The sequence below is a fragment of the Alosa pseudoharengus genome, unplaced genomic scaffold (genome assembly GCF_046254945.1).
Source record: "Alosa pseudoharengus isolate Yale_2024_CS ecotype anadromous, Long Island Sound unplaced genomic scaffold, YU_APseudo_1.1 YU_APseudo_1.1_scf_12, whole genome shotgun sequence".
NCBI lineage: Eukaryota > Metazoa > Chordata > Actinopteri > Clupeiformes > Clupeidae > Alosa > Alosa pseudoharengus.
In genome coordinates this window covers 13,127,130-13,151,445 of record NW_027468587.1, presented here as the reverse complement: position 1 = coordinate 13,151,445, position 24,316 = coordinate 13,127,130, and the positions used below count along the sequence as shown (strand labels likewise).

Here is a 24,316-nt window from a genome sequence, read left to right as displayed (position 1 = left end):
TTATGAATTATGGTGAATGCACTGAACTCACCCAGTTCTTAAAGCATCAGTATGCTGGACATTTTCCCTTTCTGTAGAGAAATAATTTTGACTTATAGTAATAAGTATTACTTTACTTTGATTGCATACGTGAAGGACATAATAAACACACCTGATATTCCTATGAGCCGTCCATGCTCAAAACTATGTAGTTCTGTGGTTCAGATCAGAAAACTAATGCAAAAGGTTTGAAAAGCTTTTTACGGCACTACAATGCCACCTACATGTAGGAAGTTTAGATGAAAGTATTGCTAGTAGCAACTCCTTACTGCTGCTTAAACTGCAATGGTGAGTGTACTCAGAGAAACAGCCCTTCAGAAAGCAGACTTTAGGTTTGATCATAAAAGATAACAGTGCACTTAAAGTAGTTTAAAATTGCATTGTTAATCAGTTTATTGTCATCACACCCATACAACATTCTCCCTTTTTCACATATCAGGAGCACACACACACACATAGACTTGTAGCAGTATTAGCTGGTAAAAACAAAGACATTCATCCTTGAAAGATTTACACTCAAAATAGGCATTTCTGACAAAAAAAAAACAACAACATAAAATTCAGAACGCAGACACACAACATGGTTGGCTGTGGGCAAGCAGGGTCCTACGGTGACCCCAGTGAACAGTCTTGTGAAGGAAGAGCACCTATCCTTCATGCCTAGTGCCAGCTCTTCTTCAGATACAATGTAATTCTCAAATAAATAGTTACTCAGTGGTGTTAAATTAATAGTAATCAGACTCAACCAGCACCCAGAACATCAACAATACTATTTACGTACAAACACAACTGTAACGGCCCAGAGGGTATACTAAAAATTGAAATAAGTGGCAAACATCTGTGACAACTGCCTTGTTGCGTGCCATTTCCAACAACTGATAATGTTTACACGAAAAAGTTTGAATCAAAAAAGTTCAAAGAAAAAAAATGTCCACCAGAAACGTCCGCCTCTGTACGCATTTCTCACCTCGTATTTCACCCCCCAGGCGAGAGTAGCTAGCATTAATTAACCGATAAAAGTGTGCCAAGTGACCAGATCTCCCAGTGACCTGGGCCCAGAGGGAGTACAAAGACAGTACAGTGGATTCAGTGACGTGACCGCTGACCTCTGTGCAGCCATGTTTTGCGGCCATGTTTATGAGGCTCCTTTGGCTCAGTGTCAATGCAATTCAGTGACCAGCGCATGCTGCATGCTGGCCAGAGGAATCTGTTGGCAGCATGCAACCTGGATAAATGCATACCCATGTGTGTGCAACTTTGCATACACACGACTCCATGTTTAAGAGTGGGTGGAGTGTATGTATATGCATGAATGAATTGGCATATCATAGTGAGTGCATGTGTTGTGCTGTGCTGTATCGTGTGTGAGTATGTATGTGTGTGAGTGACAGTCTGCACAAATGACAGCAGGTGTACAGTATGTGGACAGAGTTGTGTGTTTGTATTGATCTATATCATAACAAAATGCTTGTGTGTGTTCATTGGCTATTTCTGTGTGTATGTGTGCCCATCTCTACAAGTGTCTGTATGTGCATGTGTATTGGGTATTTATGTGTGTATGTGTATATGTATATGTATATGTATATGTGTGTGTTGAGTGTTTCTGTGTGTATTTGTGTCTGGTAGGCATTTCTCTGTGTGTGTGTGTGTGTGTGTGTGTGTGTGTGTGTGTGTGTGTGTGTTTGCTGCTCAGGGCCGCCCAACCAGCGGGTGCTGTCCTTGCTGAGCACTCTTTGTTGTGGTCACACAGAGGGGCCTTTGTCCCATCCTGCCCCTTTCTCCACAAATACACACACACACACACACACACACACACACACACACACACACACACACACACACACACACACAAACACATAGACACACACAAACACACACAAACACACACACTTGTTCAGCAAAGGAGCACGTCAGTCTCCTTTCACGTTGTTGTTGAGGTTGTGAGGCCGAGGCTGTGGCCGGGGGGCTCTGGGTTTGCTGGGCAGAGAGAGTGCGAGCAGCACACTGATGATGTGCACATGGAAGTACATCGATCTGAAGGGGAGGAAAACAAGAGAGAGAGAGGGGGGGGGTTAGATAGAAGCAACACACTGTTGGAGACAGGGGCAGTTTATCTGAAAGGGAGATAAACAGAGAGGGGGAGTGTGTGTGTGTGTGTGTGTGTGTGTTATAGAATACTGCACTCTAATCAGAGTGCTCCTGAACTTTCAAGCAGTAATCCATGATTTCCTGTTTCATTCAGGCATAAAAATAAAGTCACACAGAGGTCAAACGCTCTGGTCAATGTGCAACATGGGAAAGACAAGAGAATCCACGATTTAAATAGTTTTCACTTCCCTATACATTTTAGGGCGATGTATTTTTACGTATTTTATTAAAGTTTGGAAAATATTTTGCTTTACATGCTAATTTTTAGTTATTACAAGTATATTGTCTCAAAAATATATCCTCTTGTCAAATTTTCTAACATACGCCTAATGTCACGTAAACGGCATTTTACGGATCCTGAGATCAGTATTAAGGATATATTAATAGGACAGAGGGCTGCATCACCACCCATATATAAGGTCAGAAAACGATTTTAGCAAAATGTCAAAATACGGTCCAACATCTCACTTTATTTTGCAAACCACTGCCAATGGATGTCTTTGTCTCTTGGAAAACAATAAAAATAGTTATTGGTTCCATCGTTGGTAAGAAATACAAAGCAGTAAGCTATTACTCCATTCACTCACAGCAACTTTCAGAACTTTCTACAAACAAATGGCATTGTGGGTTCTACTGCACATGTGTGAAGTTTAGTGTGGTGGCTGAGACCGAAGACACACCTGTAGTATTGCATTGTGGGCTCTACTGCACAGGTGTGCAGTTTAGTGTAGTGGCTGAGACCGAACACACACCTGTAGTATTGCATCGTAGGTTCTACTGCCAGCAGCAGGAAAGGCATGACGGTGTAGCCGATAGTGAGCTGGGTGGCGGCCCAAGTTACCACGTCATAGCTCAGCTTAAGCGTGCTGGACGACAGGAAGTGATGTCGCACATTCTTACGCATCTGAGGGGGGTGGGGGGGTACAAAGGTTAGTCAGGGTGGAAGGAGTCCTTCATTCATTCTGACATGACATGAATGAAACAAGAATGTAAATGGAGCAAAACAATGTGATGGTAGTAGTGTGAGTGTGTGTACATAATGTGGGTGGGCCTATATAAACAAGGAAGTGTGTGGGCACTGGGCAGGGATATTATGACAGACTACATCTACTTTATCTTTCTTTAATAATGTATTTTTCTTTTGTTCTTTTATCTGCTCATCAGTAAAGTGCTCTGAATCGCCAGTGTATATGAACAGTGCTATAGAAAAGAGCCTGCCCTGCCATGCTTTGGAAGCCAGGCAAACATTCTGAAGAATGTGCAGTGTGTTCTATTCCATTCTATTCCATTCTATTGGTGTATTTTAGCACAGGTATGGCCAAAGGCAGGAAAGTATGGAGACTCACTGCGCGGGCAGCCATAGTGATTGGGATGGCGGTGAGGAAGGTAAAGTAGTATCCTGGGTAGACGCCGTGCCACAGCGCCGACAGCACGAACGTCAGTGCCGTACGGTAGCGGGACGCACGGTCGTAGCACACACTTCAAACAATACAAAGTTACATTTAACAGTAAACAATTTAAAAAGTTGCTAAGACTACATTAAGGAGAATAACAATAATAAACAACAATATCAATTCAATCAATAGTGAATCAATGAAAATAAATAACTACTATAATATACAAACCATAACGCATATTATATTATATATTATAAGCTTTACTTTATCATATTGTATTTCACAATTTTATCATTATAATTTTATCCTAATTGTCATATTGTCATGTTCTCAAATTACTATATTGTCTGTAAGCAATTGTCTTTTTCAATCGAATAATCCATCCTGAACAATGAAAGAAAAGTCTCACCATTTCAGCCAAATCCCTGTCTGAATGTTCCAGTTGTCGATGAAGTTTTTAAAGCTGGTCGCTGTCTGAAGAAAATAACAAAGAAAAGACCAGTTAAGCATTATTAAATTATTAGTGATCCCTCCCACCCTCTGCACAGTGAATTTGAACTCCTACCCTCAGCGTTTTAGAGTACCAACAGCAGACAGAAAAATCTTTAAGAAATCCTTTTTCCCCAACGCTGTAAAGGTGCTAAATAACACTAGAAACCGTACATAACAATGGAATGTAGGGCGAGATAGAATTCTGGGTGGCAGGTTCTATGCACAGCAAGCACTTTTAGTAGGCTATATTTATCTATCTTCTTTTATTCTATTTTACTTCTTGTAGAAGCAACCTTGTAATGTCGTTTTTCATGAAATGAATTGTCTGTATTGCCTGTCTAGCCGTCTTATCTATGTTGTGTCCTGTTGATTGTCCTGTCTCCCTTGTACTCTTGGTGAAACCAAAAAAAAAAATTCACATCTGTGAATAATAAAGTATTCGTAATTCGTATTCGTATTCGTAAGCAGAATCAGAGTCTATGGCTGAATCCCAATCTCTCCTCTAAACCCTAAGCCCTGGACCCTCACACACTTAACGGACATCAGTCGTAAGTCATCAAGTTTGCGAGGGTTCAAAACGCTAATAACAGGAATGGGACAGCACCTGTGACCTATCATTAAATTGACAACACAAAAAACATGTTGCAAACACGTTTCTGTTTTATGGCAGTTGTTTACCAACGTTTTTTTTTTTTTTTCAAACTTCCAGCCTGGCATGTTTGAAAGAACTTCTTCCATTCACTTGCCTCAATTTCCCAAATATGAATATTGGAGATGAGGTCCCAGGACACTTCTCCCTTCTCATTTAGACCTTTGATGCCATACCCTGCTGCATTGTGGACCGCATCCGCTAAGCAATAAAAACATTTAAAAATAAATAAATAAATAAATAAATATATAAGACATGACATGCAAACATTAACACCGTTATGAATGGTAACTCTCCTGTATAGGGCATTACAGTAGAGTATTAGGTTTCTTTGGCCCTAGATAAACAAGTTTAGTTCACATGGCATCACTCAGAAAGACAAGTAACAATGGCTTCCCAGGTCTGAACTACTACAACAAAAGACAAGCATTTGAGAGACAACGTCCTTCTGTAGAGTCTGACGTGTATTGCACCAAACACTTCAGATGGACATGGCTACATGGCAGCAGTCTGAAAAAGTCTCATTGGTGTGAATCCCATACCTAACGTCCAGGCGAAGTAAAACTTGGGTCTAGCTGCCTGTATGGACACGAAGGCGTACGATAGCCTGGTCAGGAAGGGTGCCTCGCTGATGAAGACCGGGTCTATGTTGTATGCGATGGGAAAGGCTTTAGTGATCGTAAAGAACACCAGCAGACATCCAGCACAGACAAGCAGCTTATGGACAACAGCGCCCTGTGGAGAATGAGTGAACACAAATCAACCCTGATTGCCAGGACTGACACAGATATAGGTTTACATTACAATCAAGTAGCTTCTAAACTGACATTAAAAAGTCTTCATTTAAAGGATTAGTTCACCACACATAAAACGCCAAGTTATGATGACAGCTCTCTGATGGTAGTTTATTTTTCCTGGTGGTAATATTTAATTTCTGTAGTGGCATAAATAAATGTGTCAGACCTGTAAAAAAAAAACAACTAGCTAAAATAACATCCACATGCTGTGCAGCACTGTTCATAACCATATGGGCATTTAGGTCAATAGGGCTAACCAGCTCAATCTACTTACAGACTAAACTACTTATCCCTACCATGCCGGTGAGAATTTATGACACTACATACATGATTATCGAGTGTAATTATTAAGGAAGCGCAAGAATCAGGTTAAGGGTCTGTGTGTGTATGTGTGTGTGGGTGAGAGAGAGACAGAGAGAGAGAAAGAGAAAAAAGAGAGAGAGAGAGAGAGAGAGTGAGAGAGAGAGAGAGAGAGAGCAAGACAATAGCTGTTCTCCTGCTGAATGTGCCTTTGTCTCACCACTGGGGAAGGCTCGGCCACTTTGTCCCAGCCGTTCTGCACAGACACTCCTTGAGCCCCCGGCCTCCGCAGCCTGTGCTGGGCATGCCTGCCCTCAATAAAGGCCACGTAGTCCTTATAATTACTGCAGGGCCCTACCAGCACGCTGAAGAAGTTCAGATTGTAGCTCAGGTACTGCAGCAGTGAAGGTTTTGATCTGGGAGAGAGATAGAGCGAAATAAGCCTAAACACTAAATCCAGTTTTGTTTAAATCCCAAACAGGCATCGGATGGCAAGCTCACGGCACCTGAAAAAATTCACTGCTTGTTGCAACCACACACACTTTTGCTTGCATTTTGACTTCAATGGGAGCCAACACTTCCACAGACACTATAGTTTGCAGGCCAACACCCTCACCCTCAACACCCAATCTTTCTGACTACATATTTCCTCTGAAACAGCTCCATGGGGTTCTGGTATCGGTTGCTGTCCGACCAGGGTGGGGGGGTTATGGTGTCGGTCCGAACGGTGGGGGTTGGGGGGGGGGGGCTGGGGGATTGTGGGTGCTGGCGTCTTGTTTGTGCGATACACTACAGACTCTGTACATTTAACAATTATTTATTAAACACTGCATATTAAATAAATAACCAGCTTCTCAAAATAACGGTTAACAAAGTAGTAACACCAAACAAACTATACAACACGATACAAATATTTCAAAATATTTGTGTAATTTGTGCAATTTTATCAAAGACTATATTACAAACTATAGTGCAAAAGAAGTGCAAAAGAAAGTGCAAAACAACAAAATGTGCAAATGTGATCAGTCACTACTTATGGCAGAGCTGACAACTAGCATCGCTACAAGCCATCCTCCTTGGCTTAAAAAAAACAAACATTTCAAGGGCCCTTTGGTAATTGCACTGAGAATACAAGAGTACAGTATATACTTATACTGTTTTACTATTGGACCATTAATACCTATTGTTACGACCCGGTGGGTCTTTGTGTGGTGGCTCCGCCCCTATTTGTGCTACTGCTATCTCGTCTGTCTCCTACAGGCTGCTGAGTACAGAGGTGACTCCTCCAGATGTTAATTGTCGTGGCCATAAGAGGGCCGGCTCTGGCATGATGTCGCTCTCTCACTCATTTCCCTGGCCTGCTCTGACGGGAGAGCTCGTTGGGAGCTGCCTCGACTCGCTGCCCTTCTGGGGATCTCGCCTCCTTCTGCGTCTCCGTCATATTATATTTAGTTTATTCATCTACCCCTAGACACACATTGCACAACACTTTACTGTTGTACCTAAACTGACATTCTCTACTTTTATGTTAATAAATATCATTTAAATGTTACGCTAACGTGTGGTCTCCCCTATGTTGAGTCTGCCTTGAGCCAAGCGATCTTAACATTTGGGGTCTCCTCCGGTCCTTTTTGCCGTGGGTATCGCGAAATACTTAGAAGGCTAGGTTCCTTTTTTTATTACGTGATAGTGTTAAATTGGCAGCGCCTGTATTGTGTTATTGGAAGCGAATGCGGGCTGCTATTTTTTGGTGAGTATCAGCTGGTTACGCAGTTGTACTTTGTTGGGGAAACCCCTGTAGCGTTTCGTGATTGGTTAATTTTGAATGCGACGTAGGGAGTCCCACGTCATTCAGTCATTCATTCAGTTTGGGCCTGCGAGACAAACTTTTTGAGTAGCTGCACGTATGTTCGTTCGGCTTATTTGGTCGTTCCTCCTGCAAACGAAGAGAAATATTAGCGAATGTGATTAATCTGGAGCAACGTGAAAACCCTGCCTTAGGTGAGTCCGCTCAAAAGTTTTATTTTGTTTCCAACTTATTTGTTGTGTTTGCGTGTCGAACGAGGGGGAGCTGTCTGTAGCTCAATCGCGGGGGCACGTGAAGACGCAGGTTGTGGGAATAGGATTTTCTTTTGGGGGGAATAGATGCAGGGCTGCTCCATTTTTGTCTAAAAACTCGTTTATTAGTCCTTCGTTTGTGTTGGGGGCTACCTTTATTGGAAGAGACGTGTAGTGATAACGCTGAAGTTAGTGTGGGTTTCTGTTGGGCATTTTGAGTAAGAGCTGCTTTGTTTGTTTGTTTGTTTGGCTTGATTTTGCTTGATAATTTGTTACTGGCATAACATATAGTATAACGCTATCCATACTGCTTTGAGGTTGCAATAGGCCTGTTTTCGTCGCCTGGCCTGGTTTTGATATGGACGATAAAGTCATTCTGTTTTTGGCTACTCCTTCAGTTAGTAAATTGAAAGCGTTGTCTAAAGAGCAATTAGTACAAGTCGCTGTGCATTATAGGTTTGAATCAGACATTCCCAAAGGTATTAAAAAAGACGATTTGGTTAAATTCTTAATGGAGCAACTGCGCGAAAGAGATGTGCTGTCTGAGAATCCTGTGTCTGGGCGCTCAAGTCCAACTGCATCTTCGGCGTCTGTAGGCGCAGAGGCAGAGTTGCGCGTTCCTACGTCTACTTTTACATTTGAACAGCAGATACAATGGATGGAAATGCAGTTAGAACGGGACAAATTATTGGTAAGGGAAAGGGAATTGGCACGCGATAGAGAGAGGGAAGAACGCGAAAAAGAACGTCAAGAACGTGAGAAGGAACGCGAAAAAGAACGTCAAGAACGTGAGAAGGAAAGACAAGAACGCGAAAAGGATAGAGAGCTTGAGTATAAAAAAATCCAACAAGAGCAAGAGCATTTAAGGCTGTTGGCAGAGGGGAGAGCACCGAGAGACATTGTCGGAGGCTCTGCCTCCTCCCAACAGGGTCGAATGCCTTTTGAATTGAATCTATCCAACATGATTAAGCTCCTACGCGATCCTGACATTTTCTTTTCATTATTTGAAATTTTAGCCACTGATCATAGCTGGGGAGATTCCGAGTGCATTTTATTGTTGCAAAGCGTAATTTCGGGCAAGGCTCAAGAGGCCTATATTGCTTTAAATGAGACACAACGAAAAGTTTATGCTACTGTAAAAGACTCTATTCTTAAAGCATATGAATTGGTTCCTGAAGCCTACAGGCAACGTTTCCGAAATTGGCGCAAGAACGAAAAACATACACACCTCGAAGTAGCGCGTGAATTGACTGCACTCTTTACCCGCTGGAGAACATCAGAAAGCGTGGACACGTTTGAAGGCTTGTGCGATCTGGTGGTTCTAGAACAATTCAAAAACATTATACCTGAGCGCATCGCCACTTATGTCAATGAGCATAATGTTGAAACGGCTGGGGAGGCTGCTGTACTTGCAGACAAATACATTTTGACGCATAAACAGAGCAGTACGGTTCAGAGGGAGGAGTCTCGTCCTCGTCGCTTTAGTGGTCCTAAGCATGATTATAATGACAAGAAAAAGCCTGTAGATCAGGATGTATGTAAGTATTGTTTAGCAAAGGGCCACTGGAAAAATGAGTGTCCTGTTTTGCGGTCAAAACAACGTAGTAAGTTCCAAGTGAAGCCTACTGGGTGCGCTGCCCAGACCGTTCCTTTTGTGTCTACTGGTGGTGATGCCTCTGTGACAGTGTCTGTAAGTGAGAGCACAGACACAGTCAAGAAGGTGTTACTTTCAGAGAGGCAGCCTGGTTCTGACTGTGTTGATGGGGGTTATGGCCCTTTTATTACAGCAGGGTTTGTGTCATTGATTGGTAGTGATCAGAAGGTGCCAGTGCACATTTTGCGCGATACGGGCGCATCTGAATCTTTTGTTCTTGAGTCAGTATTGCCTTTTTCTGACAGTTCTGATACAGGGACTTGTGTTCTTATCCGAGGTATCGGGATGCACACAATTTCTGTTCCTTTGCATCGGGTGGCCTTGGAGTCAGAGCTTGTTAAAGGGGAGGTGGTGTTGGCAGTCCGGCCTTCGCTGCCTGTTCACATCATTTTGGGGAACAATTTAGCAGGGGGCTTTGTGTGGCCTAAGGTGCCGCCGCCGCCTGTAGTTAACACAAAGTCTGTTATGCCTATGGAATCTGATCAGTGTGCTATAGAATTTCCTGAGGTGTTCACCTCCTGTGCGGTGACTCGTGCCATGAGTCAGGCCCAGGAGGGTGGACAAACAACTGAGGGGTTGGATGGGGACCGTGCTTGTCTGAATTTGCCTGCCTTACCAACTACTCTGTCCCGTGAGGAGGTGGTGGCAGCGCAGAAAGCAGATAAAGAGTTGGCTGGGTTTTTAACTGCTGCTTTGTCGGAAGATGAAATGAGAAGTGCAGCTAATGGGTATGGTCTTGTGAATGACTTGTTGGTACGCAAGTGGTCATCGTTTAACGGGGATGTGGTAGACCCTGTGGTACAGATAGTGATGCCTAAACAGTTTCGCGGTGTTGTCTTGCAGACAGCGCATGGTGATGTGGCAGGTCACTTTGGTGTCCGTAAGACTCACCAGCGGCTGTTGCAACATTTTTATTGGCCAGGGATGAAAAGGGACGTGGCTCTGTTTATTAAGACTTGTCATGTCTGTCAGCTGGCTGGAAAGCCTAATCAGGTGATTAAGCCGGCGCCCCTGTGTCCTATACCAGCAGTAGGTAAGCCCTTTGAACACCTTATTATTGATTGTGTGGGCCCACTACCACCATCAAAGTCAGGGTGCACATATTTGTTGACTGTTATGTGTCAGTTGACCCGTTATCCTGCGGCCTATCCCATACGTAGTATCACTACAAGATCTGTGGTAAAAGCACTTATTCAGTTTATCTCAATATTTGGCATCCCTAAAGTGATTCAGAGTGACAGGGGTACCAATTTCACTTCTAAAATGTTCCGTGACATATTAAAACAGTTACGGGTGAAGCAACAGTTAAGTAGCCCATATCATCCACAGAGCCAGGGGGCTCTGGAGCGTTTCCATCTCACATTGAAGTCTCTTCTGCGGGCTTACTGCCTGGAATTAGGAAAGGATTGGGAGGAGGGTGTCCCATGGCTGCTGCTCGCAGCACGGGAGGTGGTGCAAGACAGCATAGGGTTCAGCCCAAATGATTTAGTTTTTGCCCATCAAGTTCGTGGTCCCTTGTCTTTATTGAAGGATGGTTTGGAGGAGACCAAACCTCCTGTCAATGTTATTGATTATGTCCTTGGGTTTCGTCGTAGGTTGACACTGGCATGGAAGATGGCCAGTGACAATTTGACCAAAGCTCAAAATAAAATGAAGAGGACATATGATGGTTGCACTGTGGAGCGTGTCTTCAGTCCGGGTGATCAAGTTTTGGCATTATTGCCCATGCCGGGTTCCCTGTTTTGTGCCAAATTCTCGGGTCCTTACTCGGTTGTTCGTAGGGTGTCTGAATGTGACTATTTGTTGGCTACTCCAGGTCGGAAGCGTTCTACACAAGTGTTCCATATAAATCTGCTTAAGCCCTATTATTCCTCCCGTTCTGTTTCAGGGGATGGTGGGTCGTTGGCTGCAGTGGCTGTGGTCGGAGGTGTGTCATCTAGTCCACTGATGGTGGCAGCTGAGGTTGATGATGGTGGCCCTGATGACGCAGTTCTGCAGCCTAGGCTTAAGAATTCGCAGACTTTGGCCAATCTGGATAGTGTGGTGGGTCACCTTTCATCTGAGCAAAGTAAAGAGCTGAAAGCATTAATTCTGTCATTCCATCCTTTGTTTTCAGATACACCCACTTGCACAGATGTTATCGAGCATGACGTAGACGTTGGTGATGCTCAGCCTATTCGCCAGCGCTTTTACCGTGTTGGGCCAGAGAAGCGCAAGATCATGGATGGTGAGGTTCAGTACTTGCTGGACAATGGTCTAGCTGAGCCGTCCTTTTCCAGTTGGGCGTCACCCTGTTTACTTGTGGGTAAACCGGATAACACCTTCCGTTTCTGTACGGACTACCGCAAAGTAAACAGGGTGACGAAGCCAGATTCGTTCCTACTGCCCCGGGTAGACGATTGTGTAGACCAGGTGGGCGCAGCCCACTATGTTAGCAAGTTTGACTTGTTAAAGGGATACTACCAGGTCCGTCTCACACCACGTGCTCAAGAAGTGTCCGCTTTTGTCATTCTGTCTGGCTTATATTCTTACAGAGTTATGAGTTTTGGGTTGCGTAATGCGCCCGCAACTTTTCAGCGATTAATGAATAAGGTCATTTCCGGTCTTGATGGGTGTGCGGTATATTTAGACGACGCAGTGGTGTATAGTGATACTTGGGACGTACATTTGGTCCGTATACGAGCTTTATTTGAGCGGTTGGTAGAAGCAAAATTAACAGTCAACTTAGCTAAGTGTGAATTTGCTCGCGCCACAGTAGTCTACCTGGGCAAAGTAGTAGGTCAAGGTCAGGTTTGTCCAGTGCGGGCAAAGGTCCTGGCCATTGACCACTTTCCTCCACCTACTACAAAGAAAGAACTTCAGAGGTTTCTGGGAATGGTAGGTTACTACAGAAGTTTCTGTAGTAACTTTTCAACAGTTGTTAGTCCACTCACGGACCTCCTTAAGGGAGGGGCCAAATTTGTTTGGTCTGCGGCATGCCAGCGTGCTTTTGAGAATGTAAAGCTACTGCTTAGTACAGCGCCTGTTCTGGCTGCCCCTCGGCTTGATAAGCCATTTCAACTTCAGGTAGATGCCAGTCAGGTGGGTGCTGGGGCAGTTTTGTGGCAGGCCGACGAGGAGGGTATGGAACGTCCAGTTTGTTACTTCTCTAAGAAGTTCAACAAGCATCAAGTGAATTATTCGACCATCGAAAAAGAGGCCTTGGCCCTGGTGTGGGCCTTGAAGCACTTTGAAGTTTATGTGGAGAGTGGAATGCAACCAGTAGTTGTATATTCAGATCATAACCCACTCACCTTTTTACACACGTTACAAAACCCCAACCAGCGGCTCATGCGCTGGGCTTTATTCCTACAACCATACCACTTAGACATACGTCACATCAGGGGTGTGGACAATGTGGTTGCAGACGCATTGTCCCACTCCTGTGAAAATGTTTAACTGTGCTTTCCTGTCTCATGTCCTCTGTTCCTCCTGTTCCTTCTTTCTGTTCCGTTCCTTAAATTGCTTTCCAGGGCCCGGATTGCTGGTGGAGCAGGAAATTGAGGTTTTGGAAGGGGGTTTTGGGGAATTTGAGATTGGGTCGGTACACTTGGTGGTGGTTGGTGTAACATCTAGATATAAGCCTAAGGTTGGCACTTTGGTGGATTTGGTGAAACAGACTTGTTATGCCATGTAATAAGTATTTAGTATTTTTTATTATTTGTTTCTTTCTTTTGGGTTTGATTACTGTCTAGTGCAGAGGCCCACTTAGGTTGGCCTCTGTTTTAAGGGGGAGGGGATGTTACGACCCGGTGGGTCTTTGTGTGGTGGCTCCGCCCCTATTTGTGCTACTGCTATCTCGTCTGTTTCCTACAGGCTGCTGAGTACAGAGGTGACTCCTCCAGATGTTAATTGTCGTGGCCATAAGAGGGCCGGCTCTGGCATGATGTCGCTCTCTCACTCATTTCCCTGGCCTGCTCTGACGGGAGAGCTCGTTGGGAGCTGCCTCGACTCGCTGCCCTTCTGGGGATCTCGCCTCCTTCTGCGTCTCCGTCATATTATATTTAGTTTATTCATCTACCCCTAGACACACATTGCACAACACTTTACTTTTGTACCTATACTGACATTCTCTACTTTTATGTTAATAAATATCATTTAAAACGTTACGCTAACGTGTGGTCTCCCCTATGTTGAGTCTGCCTTGAGCCAAGCGGTCTTAACACTATCTTCATGCAGGCTGTCAGACTGTTGCCCTGCAGCCTGTTCCGCAAGTATGTCCTGATCTATACACCGAGAGTGAATGAAGTTTAGATTATTTTATAGTTTTGTGTAATATGGATGGAATTGTCACCTTAAAAAGAAAACTTAAATCCCAAAGAACTAAGAGCAACGGTAATATATTTCACTCAGAACATTTATTTTAAAAGATGCAACAACTATAGTGCAACAACAAACACGCTTGACAACGTTAATACACATAAGCCTAAAACTAAAGGGATCAGTGGGATTAATTGCCTAAAGAATACAGGCTTAGCATCCAAGTTTTACTTTAGCCTTCTACTTGATATGAAGCATATTCAAATTGCTCACGTTTTTCTTTGCTCTCCGTCGCACACTCTCATGTTTCCGCGAAATGTGTCCCCTTAGATTCCAAAATGAATCTTTACTCACTGAAACTGTCACCACATGGTTATTATTGCTCTACATTGTTAGTATCTAGTTGTTTGTAGGAATAGTACACTTATGACTTATCACTTTCTTTTCTAACAGTAGAGTAGCCAGAAATGTTCAAATGGGTGGGCACAGAAAAAACGGGTGGGCAAAAGCGAATCTGATTGAACATAAGAGAGGCCTAGATTAGATACGCCTGACCATACAAGCATCAATCATGGGCATGTTATATTTCTGACATAAAAGAGGAATTCATTGAACGCATTATCACAGCTGACAAATTACGCAAAAAACATTATCAACTGGAACAAAACAATGCATGAATGTAGCTTCTGCGCGTCACATGAAACACAATTGAGACAATAGATTGACCATATTGGACAACTGCAAAGCCTTATCATATGTGATGAGTTTACAAAACAGGCTATATTTCTATTGACCAACATTTTAAAATCAGCTAATCTAATTTTGTTTGGGCTTGACTTGCTGTAGGCCTACTTGATAGTAACATTTTTGATTGTCATAGATGAAAATGCTTAAAAATGAAACTTAAAATTGGCCTATTTTTGTCATAGCTTTTAGAGGGCTTTGCATCTGAACTCATATGAAACAGAGTTGTTCGTTGTTTTCTCTAGATGGCAGTGGCAGTCAGCAACAAGGTGCAAGGGGAGCTGGAGGGGACCTTGACACTGAGATGGTGGACCAGCAGGAGCAAGCAGGAACTTGATGATTATTTACTATTGGTTTTATTTTTCATTTATGAAATAAATTGACATGTCGAAGACACACAACCTGTCTCAAGATGTGATGGTGTTCTGCTGCTTTTAAAACAATCACTCTGTTAGGCCTTGCTCTATGAGAGATGAGTACAAAGATTAAGTGCCACATGGAGTTCCATTGCCTTTGAGATACACAGCACACAATGAAACTGAATTTATGCTGTCCCTCACGCATGCAAGGGGCAGGTAAGTGCAAATCTGCGACCCCCACAAACATTTTTGTCCCTTAATATTGGTCCCGAGGGGTCGAGTCCCGACCCCTAGTTTTGTAACCACTGAGCCCATGACTGGCCAAATATACAGTATGCCCACCTCAAAAAAGTAGACTACACCACTGGATTTAACTGATTCTTGAGAGCAAGGAGCGGGATATTTGCGCGGCTCAGCTCCGCTCACTAGCTCTGATTCGGAGGCATATCACTTATGTAAAGATTATTTTTCGATTTATGGCAGGTTTCTTATTATTTTCTTAATGCGTTCTGCGGAGAATGGAGACTGGCGTTGGTCACAGTTTGGAATGAAAGGGAGAAAACAGGACAGAGTAACATGGTGGACTACTTTTTTTTTTTGACGATGTAGTTAAGGCGGCAGGCATGGCGCAGGCGGCCGCCTTGACTGCAAAGTGCTGCGGGAAACCCTGTATTCTTCTACCTCTGGAAATCCACCAAGAATGCATTCATGGCTGAAGGTAAAATATGCTCATAATAAGTAAGTAAGTAAGTAAAGTTTATTTTTAGAGCACATTTAACCACAGCTGGCACTGACCAAAGTGCTGTACATAGTGCATTAGCTAAAGAATAATAATAATAATTAAAACATAATACTAATAATCATAAAGCTCTAAGAGTAAGAGTGAAGAGTAGCGTGTCGAGTACTTACAGTACAGCCTGCTCTTTTTGCTCTGCCTTCAGTGTGTCTTCTTTACATGTGCCTGATAACACAACACATGTTAGGTGGGCACTTTTATCCAAAGCACTTATGTAAGTAAATCAGTTTAGATTTGTGCATTTAGAGCATACAGTTCAACCCTATCTAAATCTAAATGTAACATTATTATATTATGCATACACACACACACACACACACAAACACACACACAAACACTTGTGGGGTAAGATAACAAATACATTTAAATGTTTTGAAGAGGTCGGCATTTAACTAATGCTTGAAAACATTCAGACTGGTCATCATAATGTCCTTACCATCGTGCACCTGAAATGCGAGGATAGTGATCTTCTGTGTGACTATCATCAAAGGCCTGGAAAAGGAGGTATTTTGTGAACAGGTGAAAAATTCTGAGTTACTTCCGTGATTTGGGAAAAGCCCATAAAAGTCCTGGCAGGAAGCATGCATAAGGATGTAGATCCAGGAATGCACTATTTTGTTCGTAGTACCAGTTTGCAACAATTATTAGTTAACACTAAGTTGTAAACACTTCGGAAAAAAATATATTAAAAACTGGATATACCAAAAAACGTTGATGTAATCGCTTCCTGCCAGGACTTTTACGGGCTTTTCCCAAATCACGAAAGTAACGTCGATGCAGCGGTATTGTAGCAGATAGTAGCATCCATCAGGCAAGTGTTATTTAAATAAACTCCTGGTGTACCTACAAACTTTTCAATGCCTCGTTTTATGAGTAAAGAACATACTGTAGAAGTTTCGTACCATTCAGGGCATTATTAGTGGGGTAATTTACGAGATAAAAGTTGGTTCCATTACGCCTACAGAAACTCATTCGTTTCTGACAGCGCTACTCGACCAGGGTTCGACCAAGGGAAAACAGGTTCTGGGAGGGTGTTTGGCTCGGGGTCATGGTGCAAAGGACCCTAGGGTGAAATTACTCCGAACCATCGTTTTAACCACAACTCAGGAAATTGGAATGGATTTGAAGTTCCATTGAAGTCTAAATGGAATAATTAAGTCATGGCATGCATACATTAGGTGTGGTGCTACATATTTATTAAAGGTGCTCAACCAGGAAAGCCAAGGCATCCAATGAAACATGCTGCTTTTCCTTGCGTCAAATTCTCTTTGATCTTAATATCTTTGTGTGTCTTTCTTAAGAGAATTAGGAAGTGTATATAACTAGACTGAACCTGTGAGCTGCTTTCAGAGTCTCAGGATGTGGAAACAGACACTCAAACGATAAAACGTTTTGTTCTGAAGCGACCTCCATGACCAGACATGCCATTAACATCAATTACTCACAGACATACTGTCACTGAGTTCAGACAGGCGAATAGGAAAAAAAAAGCAACTCACCCACCAAACACTGCTTCAGTGTTTTCATAATATATCCTCAAGTGTCTGGGTGGTGCTTACACTAAATAGATATTTCTACACATTTTGGGGTCCAAGCAGAGAAGCTGCTGAAACCCAATTGCTTTTGTTCTCATCCATTTTTAGAAAGGGCTAATAGTGTTCGGGCCGCAAGAACTGTCAGGCTAAATTGCACCATAATTGTTAGGAGGGTTGAGAACTTCACCTGCTACTCAGGCACATGAAATGACAAAAACTGACCTCAAGGTGACGCTGTAATAATGAACTTCACGTTTTCGGAAGTATCTCCAAAGCGGCTTATGGTCATTATTAATTTGTCGTCCTAATCTTCTAAAGTTTTTAAATGATCAATAAAACGGTCTTTAACTCTAAAAATGTATGTATTGTTATTTTCAAAAAGCCCTAAAGTGAAACTAATCTATCTTCTCCAAGCCCAAACATCTGAATTTCATGAAACAAGGCATATCATCTATAGACCATGCTGACAAAGATAACTTTTTTTGGATTTTCGATGTCACTCATTTCAAAGATACTCTTTAATAAAATTTCAGGGAGTGGCACATTATGGTTATATTGCCTATATGTTCTCCAGTAAAGGTCCAATCATTACACAAAACTTGGTACAACCGAAACAGCACAACAGTCTTTGGAAGCACACCAAATTTCGTGAAATTCCATCCAAAATAGCCATAATTTTTACAGCTATTCATTTTTTTGGTGATGAAACCAAAGATATTCTGTGGTATAGGGGATTAGCATTGCATTATAATATCCCAGAGGTCCTCTATTCAAATTCCAGTGAAGGTGAGGCCTTCTGTACAACTGCAGTCATCCACTCTGCTGTGTCAGTTCGATTTTCATGGGCAGCATTCTATTTATTAGGGTTCCAAGCAGTGAAGCTGCTGGAACTCTATCGTTTTTGTTCTTGTCAATATTCAGACTAAAAGTGATTGGGCAGCAAAAACAATTGGGCCAAAACGCACAAAAATTGGCAAGTGGATTGGAAACGTCCCCTGCTATACAGGCACATGAAATGACACACACAGGGTGACACTATAATAATCTCTTAAATCTTCTGCAAGTCTCTTTATCCCTTCTTTTCGGCTTTTTCAAAAACTAAAAAGTGAAAGCAAGATGAACTTGTCTGAGGTCATTCATATGCTTTTAACGAAAATCTGTACATATTATCTATAGACCATGTCTTAACAAATATTGGCACATACAATCACCAAAAAAATTATTTTGATGTACACACAAAGGTTTGGGAAATTCAGTCAATGTGTGTGTGTGGTGGGGGGGCTTTAAACAGCCACATATTCATGTCAAAATCCATACATCATTTAAATGTCTGCATTCTCAAATATCTCAGTTAATGTCTTAGACACATAATATTATTAGTGATTAAATTTAAATATCTAAACTCCATAACCAATCTATTCCCAATATCGGTATGCTTTCTCTGAGCGCTTTCCTACTGTTGCAAAAAACATAAATCAAGTTCATTTAGTCCTAAATGTATCCTTAGTTTCAGTGACCTCTGACATAAAAATATTTTAATTGAAAACACTTGTGACACTGACTGTATCCTACATATCTTTATTAGGTAGAAAATCTAGAAAACAAATTAATCAGATCACATTAATGTCTTGTTTTTTGCAAATTCATCCATAGTCCATAAAATCTAGATGAAGCTCCAACAAGGTCCTTCGATTTCAAAGGTCATACTGTTGCCTCTAAGACTCCAAGGCAACAAAGTCAAACAACTAGCTCCAAGGTTGCCAAGGTCGTTTGGGCCATGAGGGCTGCCACTTGCAGCTACACTTACAGTATGTTTTTCTGGTATGATTTTGAGCCTGCATGTGTCATGTCCTATTCCTACTCCTTATAGTTCCTAACAGCATTCAGTCCTGGATAAGCCTCTTCTCAGAAGTGGAATTCCAAAAATCAAGGCCAACAAATGTAATTTCACTTCGAAAGACCCTTCCTCCCAAACAGTGTCTCCTACAGAGAAGGAGGGAACACCAATTCTGTCTGCGCACTTGGCATTGTGGCCCCATTGGAGCAACAATCACTGTGTGTTTGTTTCCATTCAGGCCTTTGCGGAAAGAATGTCCTCTGTTTTGGCAAAGATACTGACCACTTTGTGCGAGGGTTGCACATAACGCGGTCACATGACCAGGGCTGTGTCCAGCGCTAGCTGACGAAGCCAGGACCGGAGTGGCATTGCCAGGAACTCGCAAGAGGAGAGGGGAAGAGAGATGAGCTTAGGTTGAGTCATCACTAATGACTCTTTGCAAGCCCCGGCAGGCTTCCCAGGTGGGCGTGTCAGGTTTATGACACCCAACACGTCAAAGTGACATGAGTGTCTAGCTCACTGTAGAAACATTCTTATCTAACAACCTTAAGGGGTTACTGTTGCTCATAGAGCTCTCTGACGAGAGGGGCTGAACGATGTAGAACTGTGTCATTTCTTGCATGTTCTTAAAAACATGGCTCTTCTGTGTTTGGACACAAACCAAAATGAATGACCGATGGCCCCAAGGACGTACTCCAAAGACACTTTTCAAAATGTCTTTTTTTTTTCCCCACAGAGAAACTGGGCTGGAACACGTCCAGGAGATTAGGATCACTGTGGAGAAGGGAGGCCCCACCAGACTTGAGCTACACCAGGCGCGTAACTGAAGCGTTCCGTTCGCGTCGCGTCTGATGCAACAATTAGCTTCCACTATAATCAATGGAAGTAGCTACACCAGACGTGATGGCGGCGCTTACGTTTGAAAAAAATAGACCATTCATCTAAAATGGATTTTACGCGTCGCGAACGGAACACTTCAGTTACGCGCCTGGTGTAGCTTCGCTGTTACTCATCCTGCCCAGCCTTCGAGGAATCCGTGATGCGGTCTTTCTGGGCATTCCAGTTTTGCAACATTAGTAACATTTGCAACACTTGTCCACTTGCTTCCAAATACATTGTTTACAAATCACAAACACACACACATGCACACACAACAGAGGCAGCCAACCAAGATGTCAATCACCTACAGTAGAATTGAGTAGAATATTTTACTCAAGGGAACTTCAACATGAAGCAAGGAAGTGCTACATTCACACATGAAAGAGCTCTCCCTCCGGTAATGAAATGATGATTGAGGAATTTTCTCACTTTATTGCATTAACTGCCTCTGGAGCATTGAATGACTCTCACTTCCCTCTTTCCTTAAAATTCCCAGTCGGTACAACCTAACCGAGTTCAAAGTTCAGCAGGGGACAGTCCTCGGAGGGGAAGGCATTTAAATGCAGGCCTGTGTGTGTCTATGTGTGTGCTTGTGTGTGTGCGGGTGTGTGTGCGGGTGTGTGTGTGTGTGTGTCTGTCTGTGTGTGTGCTTGTGTGTGTGCGGGTGTGTGTGCGGGTGTGTGTGCAGGTGTGTGTGCGGGTGTGTGTGTGCGGGTGTGTGTGCGGGTGTGTGTGTGCGGGTGTGTGTGTGCGGGTGTGTGTGTGCGTGTGTGTGTGCAGGTGTGTGTGCGGGTGTGTGTGTGTGTGTTAGCGGAGCCAGCGCCTCTGTGGGAGCGTGGGAAGAAGAGGAGGCAGAGGACGGCTAAGAGAGCAGTGTGACAGCCTCACAGCGGTCCCACACACTGGCTGGCCATTCACCGGGCTAATAGGAGGCAGCTGACGTCTGTGTCCGCCCATCCGTCCATCTCCTCAGACAGAGCTGCTTGTGTGTGAAACGGCTGACGAAGCCCAGAGAGGGGATGGGGCTGAAAGGCTGTCCGGCCCCACGTTCGCCTACACCCACACCAGACCAGGCCCAGATCGGAACCGGATCGGAGCCAGATTAGAGCCAGATACACACGAGATCAGAGCCGGATCGGAGCCAGATTAGAGCCAGATACACACGAGATCAGAGCCGGATCGGAGCCAGATTAGAGCCAGATACACACGAGATCAGAGCCGGACCGGAGTCAGATATACACGAAATCAGGGCCAGATCAGAGCCATATATGAGCCGAGTATGTGCTGAATCAGGGTCAGATTACAGCCAGATCTGACATGCGGGACACAGCCAGAGTTGGATACTGTACATGCAGGACCAGTCCAGATGAGAGGCGGGTCAGTGTCAAGTCCATCTCCAGAGTCTGCAATTACATTGTGGCCGTGGAGACAGCTAGGGCAGGCCGGTGGCAAGCCAGGCGGGTAGGTAAAACAGTGACACCGCTAGACACAGTCTTATCTCCGTTTGTGTTTATTTTAGGGAGTGTTTGGGCCTCCCTGCCACCAACTCAGCCGATAAGAAAGGAGTCAGGCTCCGCAGGCGTGGCTCAGCCAACAAGAACATGTGGGCAAATATCTCAGGTGTAGAGGTCACTGATGAAGGCCAAATTAGCAGGTAATGACTACGATACAACTGTGTCAGCTTGTCTATGGTCAAAACGTAAGTTTGAGATTTGTATTTCACAACATTGACATGACCTGTGACCGTAAGTCAATACACTGTAGTTCATTGGTTCTAAAGAGAGTGTATGTGTGTGTGTGTGTGTGTGTGTGTGTGTGTGTATGTATGTATGTATGTGTGTGTGTGTGTGTGTGTGTATGTGTGTGTGTGTGTGTGTGTGTGTGTGTGTGTATGCGTGTGGGTGTGAGTGTGAGTGTGAGTGTGAGGATGTGTGTGTGTGTGTGTGTATGTGTGTGTGTGTGAGGGTGGGTGCATGTGTATGTGCGTGTGTGTGTGTATGTGTGTATGTTTTGATAAAAAAATAATATCAGTGATACTGGAAGGTCAAACTCACCCTGAGAAGTCTGTCGACAGGATACCGTAGTTAAAGATGAAGACCCTGCTGATCTGGCATGCTGTCAGGTACCCCATGGCTGCAATTATAGAATACCTGTGGGGAAAATATGACACATCACAACACAAATCATGGCATCCTCCCATTGTTCCTACACAACTCTATAAATGAATGAACAATATAGACATTTTAGTCTTCCGGCCACACAGTTAGTTGGTAACATGCACACTAAAACAATGTTACCTTTATCTGCAAGCGTGCGGTCAAACGGGAAAATACCATGGGGTTGACTTGCCAACATTCATCGCATTCCATTAACAGAAGAGTTAAAGACAATAAAACAGAGAGACAGGTCTTTCTGGACGGAGTGACCTAAACCCACCTGACCAATCAGAGCCATACATAGTACTACTGGCATATCTCAGTTGTTATCTGCTAAACAGCTTGACAGGCGTTATATTTCTGGGTTTGTTTGTGGCAGGTGTGTCTGTGTTTTTACACTGAATTGTGGGGAAGGCGGTGTTGACTTGCTTACCTGTGAATGTTGCCTTGGCTTGCCATGACCATGATTGCGTAACATGCAAACACCAGGATAAAAAGATGAGAGGCATACCTGATGAGAGGCAGAAAAAAAAACAAGAACAAGATGACAGGAGCAAACTTCACTCCAATAAAAGTGATCTAAATAATTCCCCCTATTTGATTAAAAGCTCCCCTTTATTTGACAGACTGTGTGCAGACTACGAGCTTTCCTATCTACATGTGGTCTAAGCAGTATAACTGACCTAATGTGCAAGTGCTTTCACTACTGCACAGGACTGTGGGACAGAGACAGCTCTCTTACCAGCCAAAGCAGAATATGGCAAAACAGCACCCAAGAAGAGTGGCCACGACATGGCGGACCACTGGACCAAATTGCCACGGACTCAGAGAGAGACGGAACCAGCAGGCCACTGCAAGCCCAAATATCTGGCAAACTAAGAAGTTCACCTACAAGAGGGAAAAAAGGAGCCAGGGAGCAGGGGTAGAGATAGAGACCACGCTGTTAGAATAAATGGTCTAATTCTATTGTCTAACTCAAACATGGTTGAATGGAACTCATTCATATACATTAGACCCACATAATGAGAAGTGTGTGTGTGTGTGTGTGTGTGTGTGTGTGTGTGTGTGTGTGTGTGTGTGTGTGTGCACGCGAGCAAGTGGGTGACACAGATAGAGAGAGAGAGAGAGAGAGAGAGAGAATGAGAGAGATGGACATTTCAAAAAGGGGTGCAAAAAGTGACATTCATAGTTATTTTGTACAATACAGTAGTCTCTCCACTGTCTCCAAAGCTGTCTAGCGCTAATGGTGACTCATCTCTCCGATAATACAAACAGCACACACACTCAGAAACTATGCAACTGGTCAACAAGTATGCAACAGGTCAAGCAACACGTCCGAAACAACAGACCACCAGAATCAGAATCATCAGTCAGTCGAGAATCATCAGTGCAATAAGACATGTAGGCTACCTACACCACTATACACTATATTGTAGATTATAATACGGTAATATAATAATGGTCAAAAACCATGCCTGAACTGTAAAGTTTATGAGCGTGATTGTCACCACAGCAAATGGAAGGCAAAAGCACTCCGGATTCAAAGCCATTGAAAACAACTAACATTTACATACCGCCAATATTTCTTTCGACGATATTCAAAACTTTCCTCACCAAAAAGCAAACTTCCTACCTGGTCTAAAGGGACTCCAACGATGTCGCTGACTGGAGACAGCAGCAAAGAGCCTGTGGTTCTATGGATGACACTTTCCTCCCCCATCCTTCATTTTACGCTCGAAGGTCTTACTCCAAAATTTCGGTAAAGTGAATTTGATTGTACGTCTAACGTTATTATATTACCATGTGAACGAATTAAAAAGATGATCCAACGAGCTGAGGATCCTGTGCACGTATGAAAGTTACATTGTTGCTGGGTAGTTCGCCGCACAGCTGAAATGTCGGAGATGTTGGTTGAATGGCGTTCCCTACGGTTGAACCACCACACACACCACGGCATGACCAGCAACTTCAATGAGTTCATGGAGTACCAAGGCGGGGCAAAGATGTCATTCTGTCAATTGAGGGGGTTGCAATAGAACGTTATGCTGGTGTAGGCTGATTGGAGAATGTTGGTCCCTTCCATACGCACTACTGCTCCCAATTTATCCAGAAATCAGTGGCAACGTGTTTGCGAAAATAATATAGGGCCAGTATGTCTGCAGTCAACTGAAATTATG

The 24,316-nt window shown here is 43.4% G+C and overlaps 1 protein-coding gene across 1 annotated transcript; it reads right to left on the bottom strand.

Annotated features, from left to right (window-relative positions):
• Nucleotides 1–404: 404 nt before the first annotated feature.
• Nucleotides 405–24,068, bottom strand: mboat1 (membrane bound O-acyltransferase domain containing 1). The gene is made up of 13 exons (XM_076280157.1): nt 23,773–24,068; nt 22,882–23,027; nt 22,573–22,650; nt 22,038–22,133; nt 16,169–16,224; nt 15,846–15,897; nt 6,043–6,238; nt 5,268–5,460; nt 4,823–4,926; nt 3,994–4,058; nt 3,534–3,666; nt 2,940–3,091; nt 405–2,073 (listed from the first exon to the last, which is right to left on the bottom strand). The coding sequence occupies exons 1-13, from the start codon at nt 23,857–23,859 to the stop codon at nt 1,950–1,952; spliced, it is 1,482 nt and encodes a 493-aa protein (XP_076136272.1). The 5' UTR covers nt 23,860–24,068; the 3' UTR covers nt 405–1,949.
• Nucleotides 24,069–24,316: the final 248 nt, after the last annotated feature.

Coding starts and splice junctions, on each gene's coding strand:
- mboat1 (XM_076280157.1), bottom strand. CDS start 23,859: ATGGGGGAGGAAAGTGTCATCCATAGAACCACAGGCTCTTTGCTGCTG. Junction 23,028..23,772: donor TTGGAGTCCCTTTAGACCAG/GTAGGAAGTTTG, acceptor TCCCTCTTGTAG/GTGAACTTCTTAGTTTGCCA. Junction 2,074..2,939: donor CCTACGATGCAATACTACAG/GTGTGTGTTCGG, acceptor CCTCCCCTTCAG/ATCGATGTACTTCCATGTGC.